Source organism: Equus asinus, chromosome 1, assembly GCF_041296235.1.
Source record: "Equus asinus isolate D_3611 breed Donkey chromosome 1, EquAss-T2T_v2, whole genome shotgun sequence".
In the NCBI taxonomy this organism is placed as follows: Eukaryota; Metazoa; Chordata; class Mammalia; order Perissodactyla; family Equidae; genus Equus; species Equus asinus.
The window spans coordinates 25,682,570-25,700,523 of NC_091790.1; the positions used below are offsets into that span (position 1 = coordinate 25,682,570).

The 17,954-nt window shown below is 43.5% G+C and overlaps 1 protein-coding gene across 1 annotated transcript in view; it reads left to right on the plus strand.

The window, feature by feature from the left end:
- The window catches only part of PDE10A (phosphodiesterase 10A), a 547,546-nt gene that overhangs the window by 240,863 nt on the left and 288,729 nt on the right, over window positions 1-17,954 (plus strand). The window contains exon 2 of the mRNA XM_070518672.1: window positions 3,237-3,371. Within this exon, the coding sequence (XP_070374773.1) occupies window positions 3,323-3,371 (49 nt within the window). The 5' untranslated portion in view covers window positions 3,237-3,322. The remainder of the gene's footprint in view (window positions 1-3,236; window positions 3,372-17,954) is intronic.

Sequence of the window (17,954 nt, forward strand, 5' to 3'; positions counted from 1 at the left end):
TATTATCAGAAGGTACTGAGATTTGAAAGGAATGTACACGATCTGACACCCAGGACCACAGGTAGAGGGTTCAGGAAAGGCGAACGTGACTGCCCACCCCCCCCCCCACCACCACCACCACAGCTCCTCCCCAGGAAGGTGGACGCGGCTGATTCATGGCACTCCCATTCTGCAGGCACCAGGCAGATTGGGGCTGGCCTAGAACAAGAGATCTTCACTTCCCCCGATGCAGAGCATGGCTTGACTTTGACATGAGGTCTGTGAAGTGACTGGTCCAGTGCCCTGTGGATAGTCTCAAATATGAGACTAGATATAAGTCATCTCACTCTAGCATTTGCTCTGCTCTGTTTTTCTGTTTCCACACAACTCTAATTACTCAACGTGTTATGCTGATGGTGGTTTCATGGGTGTAGACAGATGTCGAAATGTATCCAAGTGCTCTCTGTAAATATGGGCAGTTTATGTGTCCATTATACCTCAATAAAGCTGTCTTAAAATATTTTCCAATGTTATGGGACATGTTAACCCAGGATATTCATTGCATATCAAAAGCCGTCCTCCCATCAATAAAGCATTCCAAAATCTGTAGGTGGAACTTAAAAATTATTTACAATGGATTGTCAAATGATTTTTCACTGCAGACGACTGTGACCTCAGCTCTCTTCTGTTAGTTATCCACAAGTGGTAAGAATTGCAACCCAGAGTCCCGTGAACACTAGTTTAGAGTTAAAGCCACACAAAGGCATGAAGTCCTGCTTCTTCTCCCACCTCCTGCCCTGCTGTTAGTGGCATGGAGAAGACCAGATTAAAGAGTTAAAAGGAGGGATGTTTGGTATGGTTCTGGTTTTCTTTGCTCCGAAGGTCTTTGTCTTCAAGCCTTATCCTACAGCCCTCGCCTTTGCCCCGCTACACGTGACTCGGCCCTTCTACCTGTAATGTTCGATGGTTCTCCAGCCTAACAATCTTCGGTAACGAGAGCAAACTTCTGTCACTCTGGTGAAAAGGAGCTCAGCTAAGCCCCACATCCTCCTTTACACATTTCTGAATTAAACCCTACAACATCATCTCTGAAGATTTTTTTTTATTCTGGTTACTACTATAAAACCTCAGCACACTGCAGTTTCTCCCTATGGGAACAAGTACATTCTTGACGCTTTGTGAGCAATGAGAGTCTCGCAGCTACTCTCCCACAGCCGGCCAGATCCGCATTGTGTCAATTCACATCCCAGTGCCTCGGAGGCAGGAGGTCTGCTAGGAAGGTGTGGTTCCCAGAATCTGCGCACAAAAGGCACCCTTGATTTGCTTCTTCATTGATTTACTGCAACGCTGGGCCCCTGAACGTGTGGATCCAGACTTTGGGGTTCTCAAGTCTTGTTAACCCTGATGGCATTCACCTGTGCAGCTCTCTCCTTTGGAAGTACCCAGGGCCATGGGCAATGCCTACTGGATAATTGGAACTCATCTCACCTCTCCCTCTCTCTAGAAATCTTTTCAGATGGCAAATGAGAGATCTGAGTCTACTCATTCTAACTTATTTTTAAGAAAGGTAAAACCAAGCAAGCTCTGATGGACCAGTGCTTACAGTTCAGCACGTTCTGCCTCGGCAGCCCAGATTTGGTTCTCGGTTCAGGAACCCCATCACTCATCTGTCAGTAGCCATGCTCTGGTAGCAGCAGCTCCCGTAGAAGAACTAGAAAGACCTACAACTAGAGGAAGATTGACAACAGATGTTAGCTCAGGGTGAATCTTTCCCAGCCAAAAAAAAAAAAAGATTGTGATCAGAGAAGAGTGGGTCTCTTGTATTCTGAATAAGACTATAAAAAGTTTCTTTAAAAAAAAGATAAAACCCTCCTCATGCTTTAGTATTTAAATTCATATTTAGTGTAACAAACCCCTTGCAACAACAGAAGAGCCGAAGTTGAAAACTGACCCAAGCCATTTTGGTATTTCCAGCCCTCAGATTCTTAATGGAAGATGCCAGTTGGCACTGGTAGTGATGGCACGGGGGCCTTTCCTGTCTCTTTGCTCCCCAGGTACCTTGTAAATGAAGGAGTCTCACACCAAATCCTGCAGCACAGACAAACGTTTGTCAGGAAGCGGGCGTGAAGACGCACATCCCAATCTGTGAATGTGATGAATGCCCTTTGCCATCCTCTCAGGGGTTCTGTTCATCACCCCTCGTGAAACATTCACTCAAGAAAGGCCCAGATCATTCTAGAAGCGACGTTCAGCTGAGCTTTGAGTCCCACCAGACGTTAGGTCCCTCCCCCGCAGCTCCCAGAACCAGCAAAAAATCGCTGGAGGCTTTTATCTTCTGCACACCACCATGTAGAGCCCAGGATTTTCTAGCCAGTTCAACTTTCTTAAGCTCCATTCATTTCACCACTGAAACACCATGTCTATATCCATTATTCTGATTACAAACCCTCCAGGGGGGCCAGCAATAAAGATAATTGAAGGACCTACGGTGGCCATTTGTGGAATATGGGATTTTGATGTTTCTTTCACATATTGAACACTTCTGAAGTGTGTTATTGATCAGGGTGCCTCTGATGCTAACTGTCACCCCTGGGATGCAGGTTAAAACTAACACACTCATACATCATGCCGTTTATGTTAAAGAATGTTAAAGTGAATGACAGACAATGTAACACCAGATGCCGCTGTGTCCCACAAACACGTTTGAGACCCACAGATCTGACAAAGGAACCGGCATAATTCCTGGCCTGGTCTTAGGAGGTTTGTAGCTAAACTGAACATAGGTCAGCGTCATATGAAGCAAGTGTGTTAGGCTAGCTGTTCCCCCTGCACAGCCCCTCTCGCCTTCATCTCATCGCCCACCCCACCGAGACACACACACTCACATTTAGGGTCTGGTTGGAGGTGCTAGACTTGACCTCTCCTTAGGAAAATCTACTGAGTCAAGTCTGACTCTTAATCCCCCTCCAGTAGCTAATTCTCAGAGTCCACCAGACAAGACCAGAAGCAGGGTGTTCTAGCTAACGTAAGTTTTTGACCATCACATCTCTGAATCCACAGTTGGGAGCCATGTTTGTGCATGGGCTTGTGTGTGCACACCCACACCAAGGGTCAGTTGCAGCCCTGATCACACCATGCCTATCTCTGTAAATGATCTCTCTCTGATCGGAGACTTCCAGGGAGAGCCCCGCTCCTGACTACGAGGGCACATTTCAGTAGTAGTTGAAGTTAACACCATATCCTGTTGTTCTCTCCAGCCAGCTGCCTCCCCTTCACACTTAAAAGTGGGAGCAAAGGAGCTGCTTTGCTGACACTAAGAAGCAGGACAGACAGCCTGGAGCAGATGAGCAATGACCCAGCGGAAGGCAGCTTGGACTCCTGCAGTGCAACAGGTACCGAGGAGTCCTGCCACGCTCCCACCTCCCCGGAGACTCTTCTTGTCCTTCCCTGATGTCCTCTCTTTGTTCTGAGTGGGGGCCTCATGGACAAAGTGGCCAAGAAAACTGTCTGTGATTGGGAAAGATATGGGAATTCTCATAATAGAGTAGCGTCTGGGAATATCGACAAGCCTTACTTGAGTTTTCTAAAATATCTCCATGACTTTTTTTCTCTTATTTATTTTTTCTATTTTTGGGGATCTATTGACATCTATACTTGCTTCTTATCCCTTTATTTTCTGAAGTCAGTCCAGGAAGCTTCTTGATTAATACCACTGCCAAATTAGTGATTTAATACAGTCATGCACCGCGTAACGATGTTTTGGTCAACGACGGACTGCATATACGATGGTGGTCCTATAAGATTAGTTCTATACCTCTTAGGTGTGTAGTAGGCTCTACCATCTAGGTTTGTTTAAGTACAGTCTGTGATGATGAAATTGCCTAAAGACCCATTTCTCAGAACGTATCCCCGTCGTTAAGCGATGCATGACAGTATTACAGTGAAGAATAACGTTCTTAATCGCGGTCAAGCAAGGGCATTCTCAACACAAAAATAATTTACGTTACTTTTATCTGATGGCTTTTATGGCTAAGCAAAGTATTTGGGACAAAGTTCCTGATTTATTGGAAATTTTTTCATGTAATGAGACTATTACAACCTCGGAAGGAAAGTTCCTAAAAGACAAAACAAATGGGCTTCTCTCTATTTCTAATGTAGAGAAGGTGGTGACCATCTTTTGAAGTGGTCAGTTTGGATGTTTAGGCATGTTTATAATAGGAAAACATTTGTAACTTTTTAGCTGTCTATTTTTGTATGTTTATTAAAACCAAAAGGACTTTGCACAGGGCCAATGGAGGACTCCATTGAGCTGAGAGTGCTGCTTGAGTGGCGATGGCCATTCTTTCGTCTATAGGGATTATTTAGTTCCTGCTATGTGCAGGTTCGATTATTGGTCCTGGGAGTTCCCTTAGGACCAAGATAGAGCCCCTGTCTCCATGGGCTCACATTCTAGTTGGAGAACAGAAAATAAGCAAACAAATAGATGCTATAGTTTCAGAAAGTGAAGAAAATCAAGCAGATGAGGGGTGACAGTGATGAATACAGGGGACCTACTGGAGGTGGAACAGTCGGTCGTAGAGGTCTCAGAGCGGGTGACATGAGAGCAAAGGCGTGTGTGCTCACACATGAGGATCTGGGAAAAAGAGCTCCCGGCAGAGACGTGAGCACCGAGGCAAGTGTGAGTTGGTGTGTTCAAGGAAGAGCAAAGAAGGCCAAGCAGCCGAAGCACAGTGAGCAGGGGAGTGTGGAGGAGAGGAGATCACAGCTGTAGAAATGAGCAAGATCGTATGGTCCTTGAAGGCTACAGTTGATGGTCTTCAATTGTTTGGAAAGCATTAGGAAATCGGAAGCAGAAGAGTGCGTCCTAGGTGTGTAGTAGGCTGTACCATCTAGGTATATTTTCAAAGACTACTGGGGCTTATGTGAAGTAGACCAGGAGAGCAAGAAGGGAATCAGAGATTCAACAAAGAAAGGAGAAATGCCATGGCTTGGGAAAGGACAACAGCCCTAGAATGGGGGAAGTGGAGTCGGGGACCCATTTGAATACATGGTTGATGGGTCTTGCTGAGAGATTTCAGGGGAAGTACAAGGAAAGACAGAAAAGGACTATTTCTAGTTCATTGTTCTGTTTTGTTTTGGTCTTTTGTCCTGGGTCTGTTTGTATGATGGGGAAGAGCAGGGAAGATGCAGGTTTGCAGAATGGAAGAAACTAAGAATTGTGTTTTGGACATGTTGAGGGTGAGAAGGCTTTTAGATATCCGGAAGACGTGGCATAGGCAGTGAAATATATAATTATGGTGCCGAGGGGACTGATAGGGGCTGAAGATACACATTTGGAAGTCCCAAGAAGATGTGTGGTGTTTGAAATCATCATACTGGTTGAGATCTCCTCGAGAGATCAATGTTGATGAATGGCTGAGAGATGAGCCCTGAGCATTAAGCCTATAGAGTTGGGCAAGTGGAGATACCAGCAACAAAGGCTGCAAGGAAGGAGGGAGACCAGGCGTACGGTGGCCCAGAAACCAAGGGGCAGAAACATTTCAAGGAGAATGTGAGCAACTGTGATGAACACATGGGAGAATTGATGATAGGTCTTGGCAATGTGGGTTCCATGTTGACCTTGAAGAGAGCTCTTCAGCGCAGGGGCAGGAGGAAAGCCTGATGGGGGAGGTTCCAGGGCAGGATGGGAGGAGAAGGATGGAGGCAGCAAGTACAGAGAACTCTTCCAATGAGTTTTGTTTTAAAGAACAAAGAAGTGGGACAATTGCGGGCAGTGGATGTAGGGGTCAAGAGGGTTTGTTGCTTTTTTGTTTTTTAATGTGGGGTAGGAAAGATTGGCTGAACTCAACTGGCAGCAAATGGTGATTGTCTTAGAGCTAAGTGGAGATTTTCTCTCATCTGTAGGAGGATCAAGAGCAAAATCAGTACCTTTCTTTTCAGACTTGATCATAGGGAGAAGGCTATTATCCCTCCAATCAAGAGACCTTACTAAATAAAGACACTAGGAAAAAAGACACTAGGAAGCTACACACACATGCATGCACACGCACATGCAAAATTAATTCCAATGTCAAATTCAAGTCCAAAGGAAACGAATGAAACTGTCCTTACCTTATGGGGTAGTCACTCGCCCTATGTGGCTATTATAATTTAAGAAAGTCAATGTAATCAAAAATTCAGCTTCTCAATCAAACCTCCCCCCCCATTTCAAGTAGCCACATGTGGTGAGTGGCTACTTTGGGAAGAGCACCAAAGTGGGTTATTTCCACCATCACATTCCATTGGGTAGTGCTGTTCTGAATCCCAAGGGACAGGGTATTTGGAAGGAAAGATTAGCATGGAAGAAGAGAAGATGCATGTGGGAGGAGGGAACAAAGTAAATTGACAAGTGGTTTGACTAAAATCCTGAATAAAGTGTAAGAGAAACATGGTGAAAGCAAGACCAAGCATTTGAAGAGTTAGGAAATAGTAAAACATAGATGGCGCAGGAGAATTGAAGACGTGAATGCCAAGTCGACAGCTGCTAACCAGTTTAATGTGAGAGAAAAAAATAGAACACAAAGAACAGTAAAAATACAGTAAGGGCAGCTCTAACAATTATATTTCAAAATTTTTTTGTAATTCAATTCTTTGCAATCCAGAACAGGATTCTTTTGAAACTGAGGCTGTTTAATAATTTAGAGAGGAGTTTCCATCTGCTACCCACAGCATCCTTGAATCGTAGGCCTATTAGCGTCTTCACCTGTGACCTCTGGGGCTTAGAGAAGCTAGTTTCCTAAAGAATGGAAGGCTGTGTGGGAGGTGGACCTTTGCGCCCGGTTCAGTGCTCTCTCTGGAACCTCCGTGAGCAGGGGCCTTGACTAGAGCCTGAGCACCCCTTCTGAGCAGAGAGGAGGAGTCTGTGCCAGCCCCGCTTTGGAGCAGGACCAGGGTGGGACTGGGGAGGCCCTTGGGCATCCTGGAGCAACCTTGCTTAAGGTTCAGGAACCAAAACGTAGCATTTGATCACGGTTAGTATTAGCACCATACTAGCTACGTTCAGGGTCAAATAGAATTTTCTGGGCTTCCTTCAGGAATCCTTAAAGGATTCTTCAGGATTTTAAGACTACCATTTCCATGGAGAAATATTTTCCGTGTGATAAACAACTGACTTGAAACAAACTGCTGGATCACAACTTTTTTCTGCTAATGTCCCTAGATAGGATTACAGGGCTAATGTTTTTCAAACACTTAAGTAAATTCTAAATCACTTGCTCTGATAGGGACAGCCCTGGGATTAAGGCTAAGAAGAGTGTTTCATCTTTTAAAAACTCTTTCCAGAAATCTGCTTTTCCCTGAATGAAACCATATAAAACTGTTATTCGTAAGTCTTTTTCTCCCTAAAGCCTAGATGGCAAATAGAAAAAAGATTTTAATATCTCCTAATACTGGTTCCCAAAGGATCCTTTTATCAGGTAATGAGAATTAATTACCCTTCAAGTTTTCCCTGTTTGTCTTGGCTGCCAGGAAGCTCCTAGCAAAATGTATTGATTTAATCATAGTCTTTGAAGTTTTAATGGGGAGGAAGGTTAGCACTGAGGCCAAAGAGAATCATTAGGCTAGGGGAAAGGGACAGGTACTTTGACTCTGGTTTAATCCCTATCTTTAGCTGAGTAGAATCAGAAACTGGACTTTATCAATTACCCTACATAATATCAGACTGCTACCTTAAGTACCAGAACACTAATTTATTAACTTATAATCTTAATAATCTCCTTCTAATAACCAGAATGTTCCTGTCCATGATCCACGAAAATCTCTTTCCTGATTTAAGATATCTGGGAAATCAAAACAGTACCCAAAAGTTTGCTTAGGGAACATAGAATTAAGGCGAAGGGAAGCAAATACTTTGAAGGATGCTTCATCCAGACCACAGTAATATCACTGAAATACTCTTGTTGCCCAATTGAGAAGGTTTTTCTGGTGACAAGGATGCTTTTGTGTCTCAGACTTTATCTTTTTCCCCCATCCAGAGCCAGGCACTAAAATGTGCTATTCTGGAAGCTGGTACACCATGTCAGCCCTCCCTCCACATTTTCCTGGGTATGTTTCTGTCACCCATGTCGATAGAGTTCTGCACCAGGAGGCTGACTGCCCCACCAGAGCACAAACATTCCCTTGGTCTCCAAGTTCTTGGAGGAGTGGGGCCCCGTCCACTCTTCCTTCTCTCTTGTTATTCCTGTGTTATTGTAAGCAGCCACAGTTCTTTTTGGAAGGAAGGGCAATTTACATTTTGAGCACAAATACATAAAATTTGCAATATTTAAATGAAGGCTTCATCATTAGCAAATGATTGCTTTAATTACTATCTTAGTGCATAGACAATTGCCATATTTTTTAAGTTATGGCATCTTTTTAAAAAATAGACTCCATATTTTCCCTTTCCTCAAAATTACATATTACCTAAATTATAATGGCTATCTTATATATCAAAATAATTACAACCAAAAGCTCTATATGAGTAACTTTCCAGCTGAAAGTCTGCTCATTGTTAGTTATATTTTGATGTAACACAATTACGTTACATGAACTTATTTGAACAATCCCTTGAATTCATAGAATTCGTCTTATCACCCCAGGAAGTAGTTTTTGGTGATCAATTCTGCATTTGGCACCACGCCAGTTGTGATGGGGAACATAATGGAGTCTAAAACAATACCTCTAGTTTAAAAGGTTTTGTCTTAGAAAGCTTTACAAGAATTCCTGAGTCCTGTCCCCATGGGTACCATCTTGGGAGATGTGGGGCGGGCCCCTGGAATCTTAGTAATTGATAGGCAGCTCAAGCATTGTGCAGTGGTCAGAGGACCCCACTGGTGGGTGCTGGTGATGCTGTGACAGCCATCTGCTATGGGATCAGGGTTGGCCCTTTGAGATTTGGCACACAAAGACAGTTGGATCGGTGAAAATAGGGTGAACCACCACAATAAAAGGAGAAGATTGAAAGAGTTGGGACAGAAACAAATTGACCTGGAAAAGGAAACCACAGATATACACCATAGTTGTGTATTTGGCTTTAGACTTTTATCAACTGATGATGGAGTTAATTTGTTTTATTTCTTTATAGTATGTCTTTCTGTTTTCCTTGACCAAAAGTGTGAGATGATCAAGTCTATACCAGGAAAGACATTTTTGTTTATCTGTTTAGTTTTGCATCTCCTTGTGTGTTTATTTTCATTTCACTCTTGTCATGTAGAAAAACAAAAAGGGATATTTCATGTTGAATTTCACCTGTTCACAAAACCTAGTCAACAGGTTTTTGGCTGCTGAAATCTCATTGATCTTTTTCCTCCTCTTTAACAGTCCACACGTAGGTGGATCTGTAGGTGTGATAGTGAGGACAGAATGCCTCTGAGGGGTTTTACTGGTAACAAATAGGATAATACATGTAAGTCTGTGTGAACTCTTCTTGGAATGGACACTGTACAAGGGGAGCCAAGGTTGCAGGGAAGTTTCCAACCGTGTTGTTCCTGTTGCCAGCTTTCCTTAAGGTTATCTTATGGCACACACCCTCCCTTATTGGGCTGGGCAGTGGTGGTGTTGGTTGGTTTATAATTTAAAGGAGTGCCCCTATGTTCTTCCTCCCTTTCTTTCCTGATCTCCCTTTCTTTGAAGGACAGCAAGCGGGTCCCTCCAAAGCTGTTGCATTGTGTGTGTCTGTTCATCTGGCAGTGCGTATCCTTCAAGGACCACAGCCAACAACACCCACAGTGCCTGCTGGCCCAGAGCCTGTGAACTTGAGCCCATTCCCAAACATATACAGGATTTCTCTGTTAGGGACACCATATTGTTGTGTGTGACACTGCTGCAGCTGAGTTTACTCCCTCCTTGGTGGGCATGTGTGAATATGCTTGGGGATGTGTAAAAGAAAATGCTGGGAGCTGTGTTTTCCTTGACTTGACTACTCATGCAGCTCCTTACTTCATCCAGTCTTCTTGGCGATCTGGTTTTGTGACTTGAGAAGTTGCACCGCTACAGCTGTGGGACTAGCCACCAACAATCCTTCTTAGAGAATCTCAAGGGACTTGAAAACAAGGAGAGATGGGCTGGCTGAGCCCTGGTTGGCTTCTCAGCCCCCATGCCATCCCATAGCCATCAGTGAGGGTCCGGGGAGGGGGCCACGAGAGAAGTGACAAGGACAGCTGCTGGAAAGGAGTGATGGTAGGAGGTGATGAAGACCCAAGATGGAGACAGGGAGATGGAAGGTCTCATGGAAGGTCAGGGCACATTTTATTGCTTTTGGCCTAAGACCAAGATTTACAGAGCAAAAAAGCAAGGTACAGCGTGATCTTTGGAGTAATTCAGCAAATTGAACAGAGTTTCTGAGCTTTCAAATGTGTAATGTTTGCGTCAGATCAAGTATCAGATCAAGCTCCACGTTCCTTTAATTTCACGTCTACAACAACTTTTGAACTTACTTTTGAAAGCTTTGAGTTGATATATGATCTCCGAGCGTTGTCTTTCCTTAGAACTCACGAAGGGAGGAAAGTGAGTGAATGAATAACAAGTGAGGCTTACAAAAGGCAACCCAGTGGCTCTTATCTTCGTGTTCTTTGTATGGGTTTACACACAAAACCCTGTTACGACTCACAAACCTGGCGAAATGACACTCGAGTTTTTTTTTTTTTTTTTTTTTTAATGTTATGATGGATTACAAGCTTGTGAAATTTCAGTTGTACATTTTTGTTAGTCATGTTGTGGGTACACCACTTCCCCCTCCGTACCCTCCCCCCACCCCCCCTTTTCCCTGGTAACCACCGTTCAGATCTCCTTCTCAATATACTAATTTCCACCTATGAGTGGAGTCATATAGAGTTTGTCTTTCTCTGACTGACTTATTTCGCTTAACATAATGCCCTCGAGGTCCATCCACATTGTTGTGAATGGGCCAATTTCGTCTTTTTTTATGGCTGAGTAGTATTCCATTGTGTATATATACCACATCTTCTTTATCCAATCATCAGTTTCTGGGCATGTAGGCTGGTTCCACGTCTTGGCTATTGTAAATAATGCTGCGATGAACATAGGGGTGCAACGGACTCTTGAGATATCTGATATCAGGTTCTTAGGATAGATACCCAGTAATGGGATGGCTGGGTCATAGGGTATTTCTATTTTTAACTTTTTGAGAAATCTCCATACTGTTTTCCATAGTGGCTGTACCAGTTTGCATTCCCACCAACAGTGTATGAGGGTTCCTCTTTCTCCACAACCTCTCCAACATTTGTCGTTCTTGGTTTTGGATGTTTTTGCCAATCTAACGGGGGTAAGGTGATATCTTAGTGTAGTTTTGATTTGCATTTCCCTGATGATTAGCGATGATGAACATCTTTTCATGTGTCTATTGGCCATATTCATATCTTCTTTTGAGAAATGTCTGTTCATGTCCTCTGCCCATTTTTTGATCGGGTTGTTTGTTTTTTTGTTGTTAAGCAGTGTGAGTTCTTTGTATATTATGGAGATTAACCCTTTGTCGGATAAGTGGCTTGTAAATATTTTTTCCCAATTAGTGAGCTGTTTTTTTGTTTCAATTCTGTTTTCCCTTGCCTTGAAGAAGCTCTTTAGTCTGATGAAGTCCCATTTGTTTATTCTTTCTATTGTTTCCCTCAACTGAGGAGTTACAGTGTCCGAAAAGATTCTTTTGAAACTGATGTCAAAGAGTGTACTGCCTATATTCTCTTCCAAAAGACTTATTGTCTCAGGCCTAATCTTTAGGTCTTTGATCCATTTTGAGTTTATTTTGGTGTGTGGTGAAAAAGAATGGTCAATTTTCAATCTTTTGCATGTGGCTGTCCAGTTTTCCCAGCACCATTTGTTGAAGAGACTTTCTTTTCTCCATTGTAGGCCCTCTGCTCCTTTGTCGAAGATTAGCTGTCCATAGATGTGTGGTTTTATCTCTGGGCTTTCAATTCTGTTCCATTGCTCTGTGGACCTGTTTTTGTACCAGTACCATGCTGTTTTGATCACTGTAGCTTTGTAGTATGTTTTGAAATCGGGGATTGTGATTCCGCCGGCTTTGTTTTTCTTGCTCAGGATTGCTTTAGCAATTCGTGGTCTTTTGTTCCCCCATATGAATTTTAGGATTGTTTGTTCAATTTCTGTGAAGAATGTTCTTGGGATTCTGATTGGGATAGCATTGAATCTGTATATTGCTTTAGGTAGTATGGACATTTTAACTATGTTTATTCTTCCAATCCATGTGCAAGGAATGTTTTTCCATCTCTTTATGTCATCGCCTATTTCTTTCAAGAAAGTCTTGTAGTTTTCATTGTATAGATCCTTCACTTCCTTGGTTAAGTTTATCCCAAGGTATTTTATTCTTTTCGTTGCGATTGTGAATGGGATAGAGTTCTTGAGTTCTTTTTCTGTTAGTTTATTGTTAGTGTATAGAAATGCTACTGATTTATGCACGTTAATTTTATACCCTGCTACTTTGCTGTAGTTGTTGATTATTTCTAATAGTTTTTCTGTGGATTCTTTGGGGTTTTCTATGTATAAGATCATGTCGTCTGCAAACAACGCGAGTTTTACTTCTTCGTTACCTATTTGGATTCCTTTTATTTTTTTTTCCTGCCGAATTGCTCTGGCCAGCACCTCCAGTACTATGTTGAATAGGAGTGGTGAAAGTGGGCACCCTTGTCTTGTTCCTGTCCTCAGAGGGATGGCTTTCAGCTTTTGTCCATTGAGTATGATGTTGGCTGTGGGTCTATCATATATGGCCTTTATTATGTTGAGGTACTTTCCTTCTATACCCATTTTACTGAGGGTTTTTATCATAAATAGGTGTTGGATCTTGTCGAATGCTTTCTCTGCGTCTATTGAGATGATCATGTGGTTTTTGTTTTTCATTTTGTTGATGTAGTGTATCACGTTGATTGACTTGCGGATGTTGAACCATCCCTGTGTCCCTGGTATAAATCCCACTTGATCCTGGTGTATAATCTTTTTGCTGTATTGCTGTAATCGGTTTGCCAAAATTTTGTTGAGGATTTTTGCATCTATGTTCATCAGTGATATCGGCCTGTAGTTCTCCTTCTTTGTGTTGTCCTTGTCAGGTTTGGGGATCAGAGTGATGTTGGCTTCATAGAATGTGTTAGGGAGTTCTCCATCTTTCTCAATTTTCTGGAACAGTTTGAGGAGAATAGGTATTAAGTCTTCTTTGAATGTTTGGTAGAATTCTCCAGAGAAGCCGTCTGGTCCTGGACTCTTGTTTTTGGGGAGGTTTTTGATTACCGTTTCTATTTCCTTACTTGTGATTGGTCTATTCAGATTCTCCATTTCTTCCTGATTCAGTTTGGGGAGATTGTAGGAGTCTAGGAATTTGTCCATTTCTTCCAAGTTGTTCAATTTGTTGGCATATAGTTTTTCATAGTATTCTCTTATGATCTCTTGTATTTCATTGGTATCTGTTGTGATTTCTCCTCTGTCATTCCTGATTTTATTAATTTGCGCTTTCTCTCTTCTTTTCTTGGTGAGTCTGGCTAGGGGTTTGTCAATTTTGTTAATTCTTTCGAAGAACCAACTCTTTGTTTCATTGATCCTTTCTATTGTCTTTTTTGTTTCAATATCGTTTATTTCTGCTCTTATTTTTATTATTTCCCTCCTTCTACTGACTCTGGGCTTTGTTTGTTCTTCTTTTTCTAGTTCCGTTAGGTGTCGTTTGAGGTTGCTTACGTGAGCTTTTTCTTGTTTAGTGAGGTGAGCCTGTATTGCGATGAATTTCCCTCTTAGGACTGCTTTTGCTGCATCCCAAATGATTTGGTATGTCGTGTTCTCATTTTCATTTGTCTCCAGATAATATTTGATTTCTTCTTTAATTTCTTCAATGATCCATTGTTTGTTGAGAAGCGTGTTGTTTAGTCTCCACATTTTTGCACCTTTCTCTGCTTTTTTCTTGTAGTTGATTTCTAGTTTAATAGCGTTATGATCAGAAAAGATGCTTGATATTATTTCAACTCTCTTGTATTTGTTGATGTTTGCTTTGGTTCCCAAAATATGGTCAATCCTTGAGAATGTTCCATGTGCACTTGAGAAGAATGTGTAACCTGCTGTTTTTGGATGAAGTGTTCTATATATATCTATTAAGTCCATCTGGTCTAATTTTTCATTTAATTCTATTATTTCCTTGTTGATTTTCTGTCTGGATGTTCTGTCCATTGGTGTTAATGGTGTGTTGAGGTCCCCTACTATTATTGTATTGTTGTTGATGTCTTCTTTTAGTTCTATTAAGAGTTGCTTTACAAATTTTGGTGCTCCTGTGTTGGGTGCGTATATATTTATAAGTGTTATGTCTTCTTGGTGGAGAGTCCCTTTTATCATTATATACTGTCCCTCTTTATCTTTCTTTATCTGTTTTGCTTTGAAATCTACCTTGTCTGATATTAGTATAGCGACACCTGCTTTCTTTTGTTCATTATTAGCTTGGAGTATTGTTCTCCATCCCTTCACTCTGAGTCTGTGTTTGTCTTTGGGGCTGAGGTGTGTTTCCTGGAGGCAGCATATTGTTGGATCTTGTTCTTTGATCCATCCTGCCACTCTGTGTCTTTTGATTGGGGAGTTCAGTCCATTTACATTTAGAGTGATTATTGAGACGTGGGGGCCTACCACTCCCATTTTGTGTCTTGTTTTCCGGTTTTCTTCAGTTTCCTTTGTTTCTCGTCCCATGGTTTAATCTGTTCTGATGTAGAGCTGCTACTCTCTGTTGTTGTCCTTCTACTTATCTCCTCTGCTCTTGGTTTTGTAGCCCCTTTCCTTTTTTGGATTTTTCAGGAATGAGGGTTTTCCTGAGGATTTCCTGAAGAGGAGGTTTTGTGGCAATGAACTCCCTTAATTTTTGTTTATCTGGGAAAGTTTTTATTTCTCCATCGTATTTGAAGGATATTTTCACTGGGTAGAGAATTCTCGGCTGTAGATTTTTGTCCTTCAGATTTTTGAATATATCATTCCACTCTCTTCTAGCCTGTAAAGTTTCTGCTGAGAAATCTGCTGATAGTCTGATGGGGGTTCCTTTGTAGGTTAGTTTCTTTTGCCTGGCTGTCCTTAATATTTTCTCCTTGTCGTTGACTTTTGCTAGCTTCACTACTATATGCCGTGGAGTTGGTCTTCTTGCATTGATAAAGTTTGGAGATCTATTGGCTTCTGTCACCTGAAGATCCATCTCCCTCACCAGATTTGGGAAGTTCTCAGCCATTATTTCTTTGAATAGGTTTTCTGCCCCTTTCTCCTTCTCTTCTCCCTCTGGTATACCTATAATCCTTACGTTGCATCTCCTAATTGTGTCTGATAATTCTCGGAGAGTTTCTTCATATCTTTTAAGTCTTGCTTCTCTCTCCTCCTCTGCCTGCAACAATTCTATATTGCCATCTTCCAAATTGCTAATTCTTTCCTCCATATTATCGGCCCTACTGTTCAGAGCATCTAGATTTTTCTTAATCTCCTCTATTGTGTTCTTCATTTCCAATATTTCTGTTTGGTTCTTCTTTATCGTATCAAACTCTTTTGTGACATAGCTCCTGAACTCGTTGAGTTGTCGGTCAGAATTCTCTCTTAACTCATTGAGAATCTTAATGATGGCTGTTTTGAAGTCATCGTCATTTAGGTTATATATCTCATTTTCTTTGGGATTGTTTTCTGTGTATTTGTTGCTTTCTTTCTGTTCTGGAGATTTAATGTATTTTTTCATATTGCTTGATGTTGTTGATTTGTGCCTCCGCATGGAGATAGAGTTTAGTTGCTCCTTTCACTTGTTTCAGCTGCTGTGGTGGGGGGAGCAGCTGTTTATACTTCACCAACCAGGAACCCTGTCCGTAGTTGCTAACTGGGCCTGGGCCCCTCTTCGTAGCCACAGTGGCCCTTTGGATTCCCTCCTCTGCCGTGGGGGCCGTCACAGGGGGGCTTCAGGCTGCAGGTGCCTACTGTTGCAGCCCACCTAGATGTGCTCTCTCCTTGGGGTCTGCAACGGTGTTATGGGCTTTTCCAGCGGCCAGGGGTGGGATCACTTATATTTGTCGCTCCGTTGCTGTCGGCACCCACCAAATCTCACTTGTCCTCTATGGGTCGCAGGAGAGCTATTGGCATCTTCTACAGTCTGTGGTTAGTACACCTAGCTATGCTGCTTTTGCCCTGGGGTCTTCCAGCCTTGTGGCTGGCGGCTGGGTGCCTTCTACTGGTGCTGTGCAGAGGCTTTCCCTAATGCTGCTGTGAGCCTGTAGGGTTTCCCCCTAGGCTACTAAGCTGGGTCTCTGGAACTCTCTCCAGCCCCAGTCCTCTCTGAGATCTCCGGCAATCCCTAGCCTCCCGGGGTGGGCAACGGCAGCTGGGGGTCGCCCCGCCCTCAGGGCTTCTCTCTGGGTCTCTGCCGGGAGCCCTGAATGCTGGGCGTGGCCCCTCTGCTAATGGCAGACAGAGAGTTTTGTCTGCTGCCTGGCGGAGCTCCGGCGCTTCCCCTCCGGGTCGCAGAACCGGCCTTTGAAAGTTCCCCCGGCCCCGGTCCTCTCCGAGATCTCCGGCAATCCCTAGTCCCACGGGGCGGGCAACGGCAGCTGGGAGATCTCCGTGCCCTCCGTGTCTCTCTCTGGGACCCTCCGGGCGCCCCGAGCACCAGGCTGGGTCTCCCCGCCAATGGCGGGGAGAGACTCTCCCCGCGGGCTCAGGTGTGCAACTCCAAAGTTTCCCTCTGCGTTTAGGAGTAATTGCAGGGGGTTTAGGTAGGGTTCTGGTCACCTGTTTCCACCGTCGCTCCTCTGTTGTGTTCTCGCTCCTGCCCTAGATGTGTGTGGATCCTCTGGGGGCGTCCGTTGGAAGAAAGCCGCTTGCGGGTACTAGGCTTCCCGTCGGGGTCGGAGAGTTTTCACCTATTTCCACATCCTCCCGGAGGAAAGTCCATCCGCCTTCCGATGTATAGTTGCGTGGGTGTCTCAGACGTCCTGAGATGCTGTCTGGATATCCTTTGTCAAGCGATAAGTGTCCAAATAATTGTAGACTCGAAGGGCGAGAGACAAAGAGGACTACTCACGGCGCCATCTTGGCTGTTCTCCGACACTCGAGTTTTTGTACCACTACCAACACCCGGATGAGGCTGAACCAACAATTGCGTCAGCCTACCTAGCATTCCAGCTTCTGTCATGGCCCTTCTTCAAAAAGGAACGTGGCCACTGTTGTCTGGACCCCACACTGGCTGTAAGACAAGGCGAATGCAAAGGATGGGTTATACTATTAGACCTAGGGAGGGGTGACAATTTTTTCAGATTAGAGATAATTATTCGCAAGGCGGCAAACAACCCAAGAACCTGGCCTTTGCAACACAACAAAAACTTCTCTTCTCCAAAGTGAGTTGTTTTTTGAGTAAGTGAAATACGTGCCCTTCACCTCTGAAAGACGCCATCTAATTTTTATTACGATGTATTTCAGGTTGCACGGGTAAGTTAAAGAGCAGTGGGCTTCCAAACGCATCTTGGTTACGGAAGATCATGGGGCGGGTTATCATCAATCTGTTTATTTCACTACTGACCTTTCCCAGAGCAAGTCCCGGTTCTGGGAGTTATTATCTTGTGGAGTAATAATATCAGAGCCCTTATGTTCACTTGGTTCTAGTGCAGATTAGATAATGAGGGAGAAGATTACTGTAATGAGCCCAGGAACGGGAAAGCTCACTCCTCAGATGACGTGGAAACTCCAGCTATCTCTCTGCGGGAAAGGCTGGCTGCCAGCTCCGGTTACTCAGTGCCTAACCGACAAGTGCCTTTCTCTTGTTCTGCTTCCAGCACCTTTGGATTTTGTAATACTTGTCACTTAGCACATTCATAAGTGTGCCACATGCTGTCGCTTTCCCACGGCGAATTGCTTGATGTTCAGTCGACTTCTTGACACTCAAATAGATTCCTGAGATGTTACCGAAAATGTCCCTCTTCTTTGCAGGATTTGTATGGACACGTGTCCCC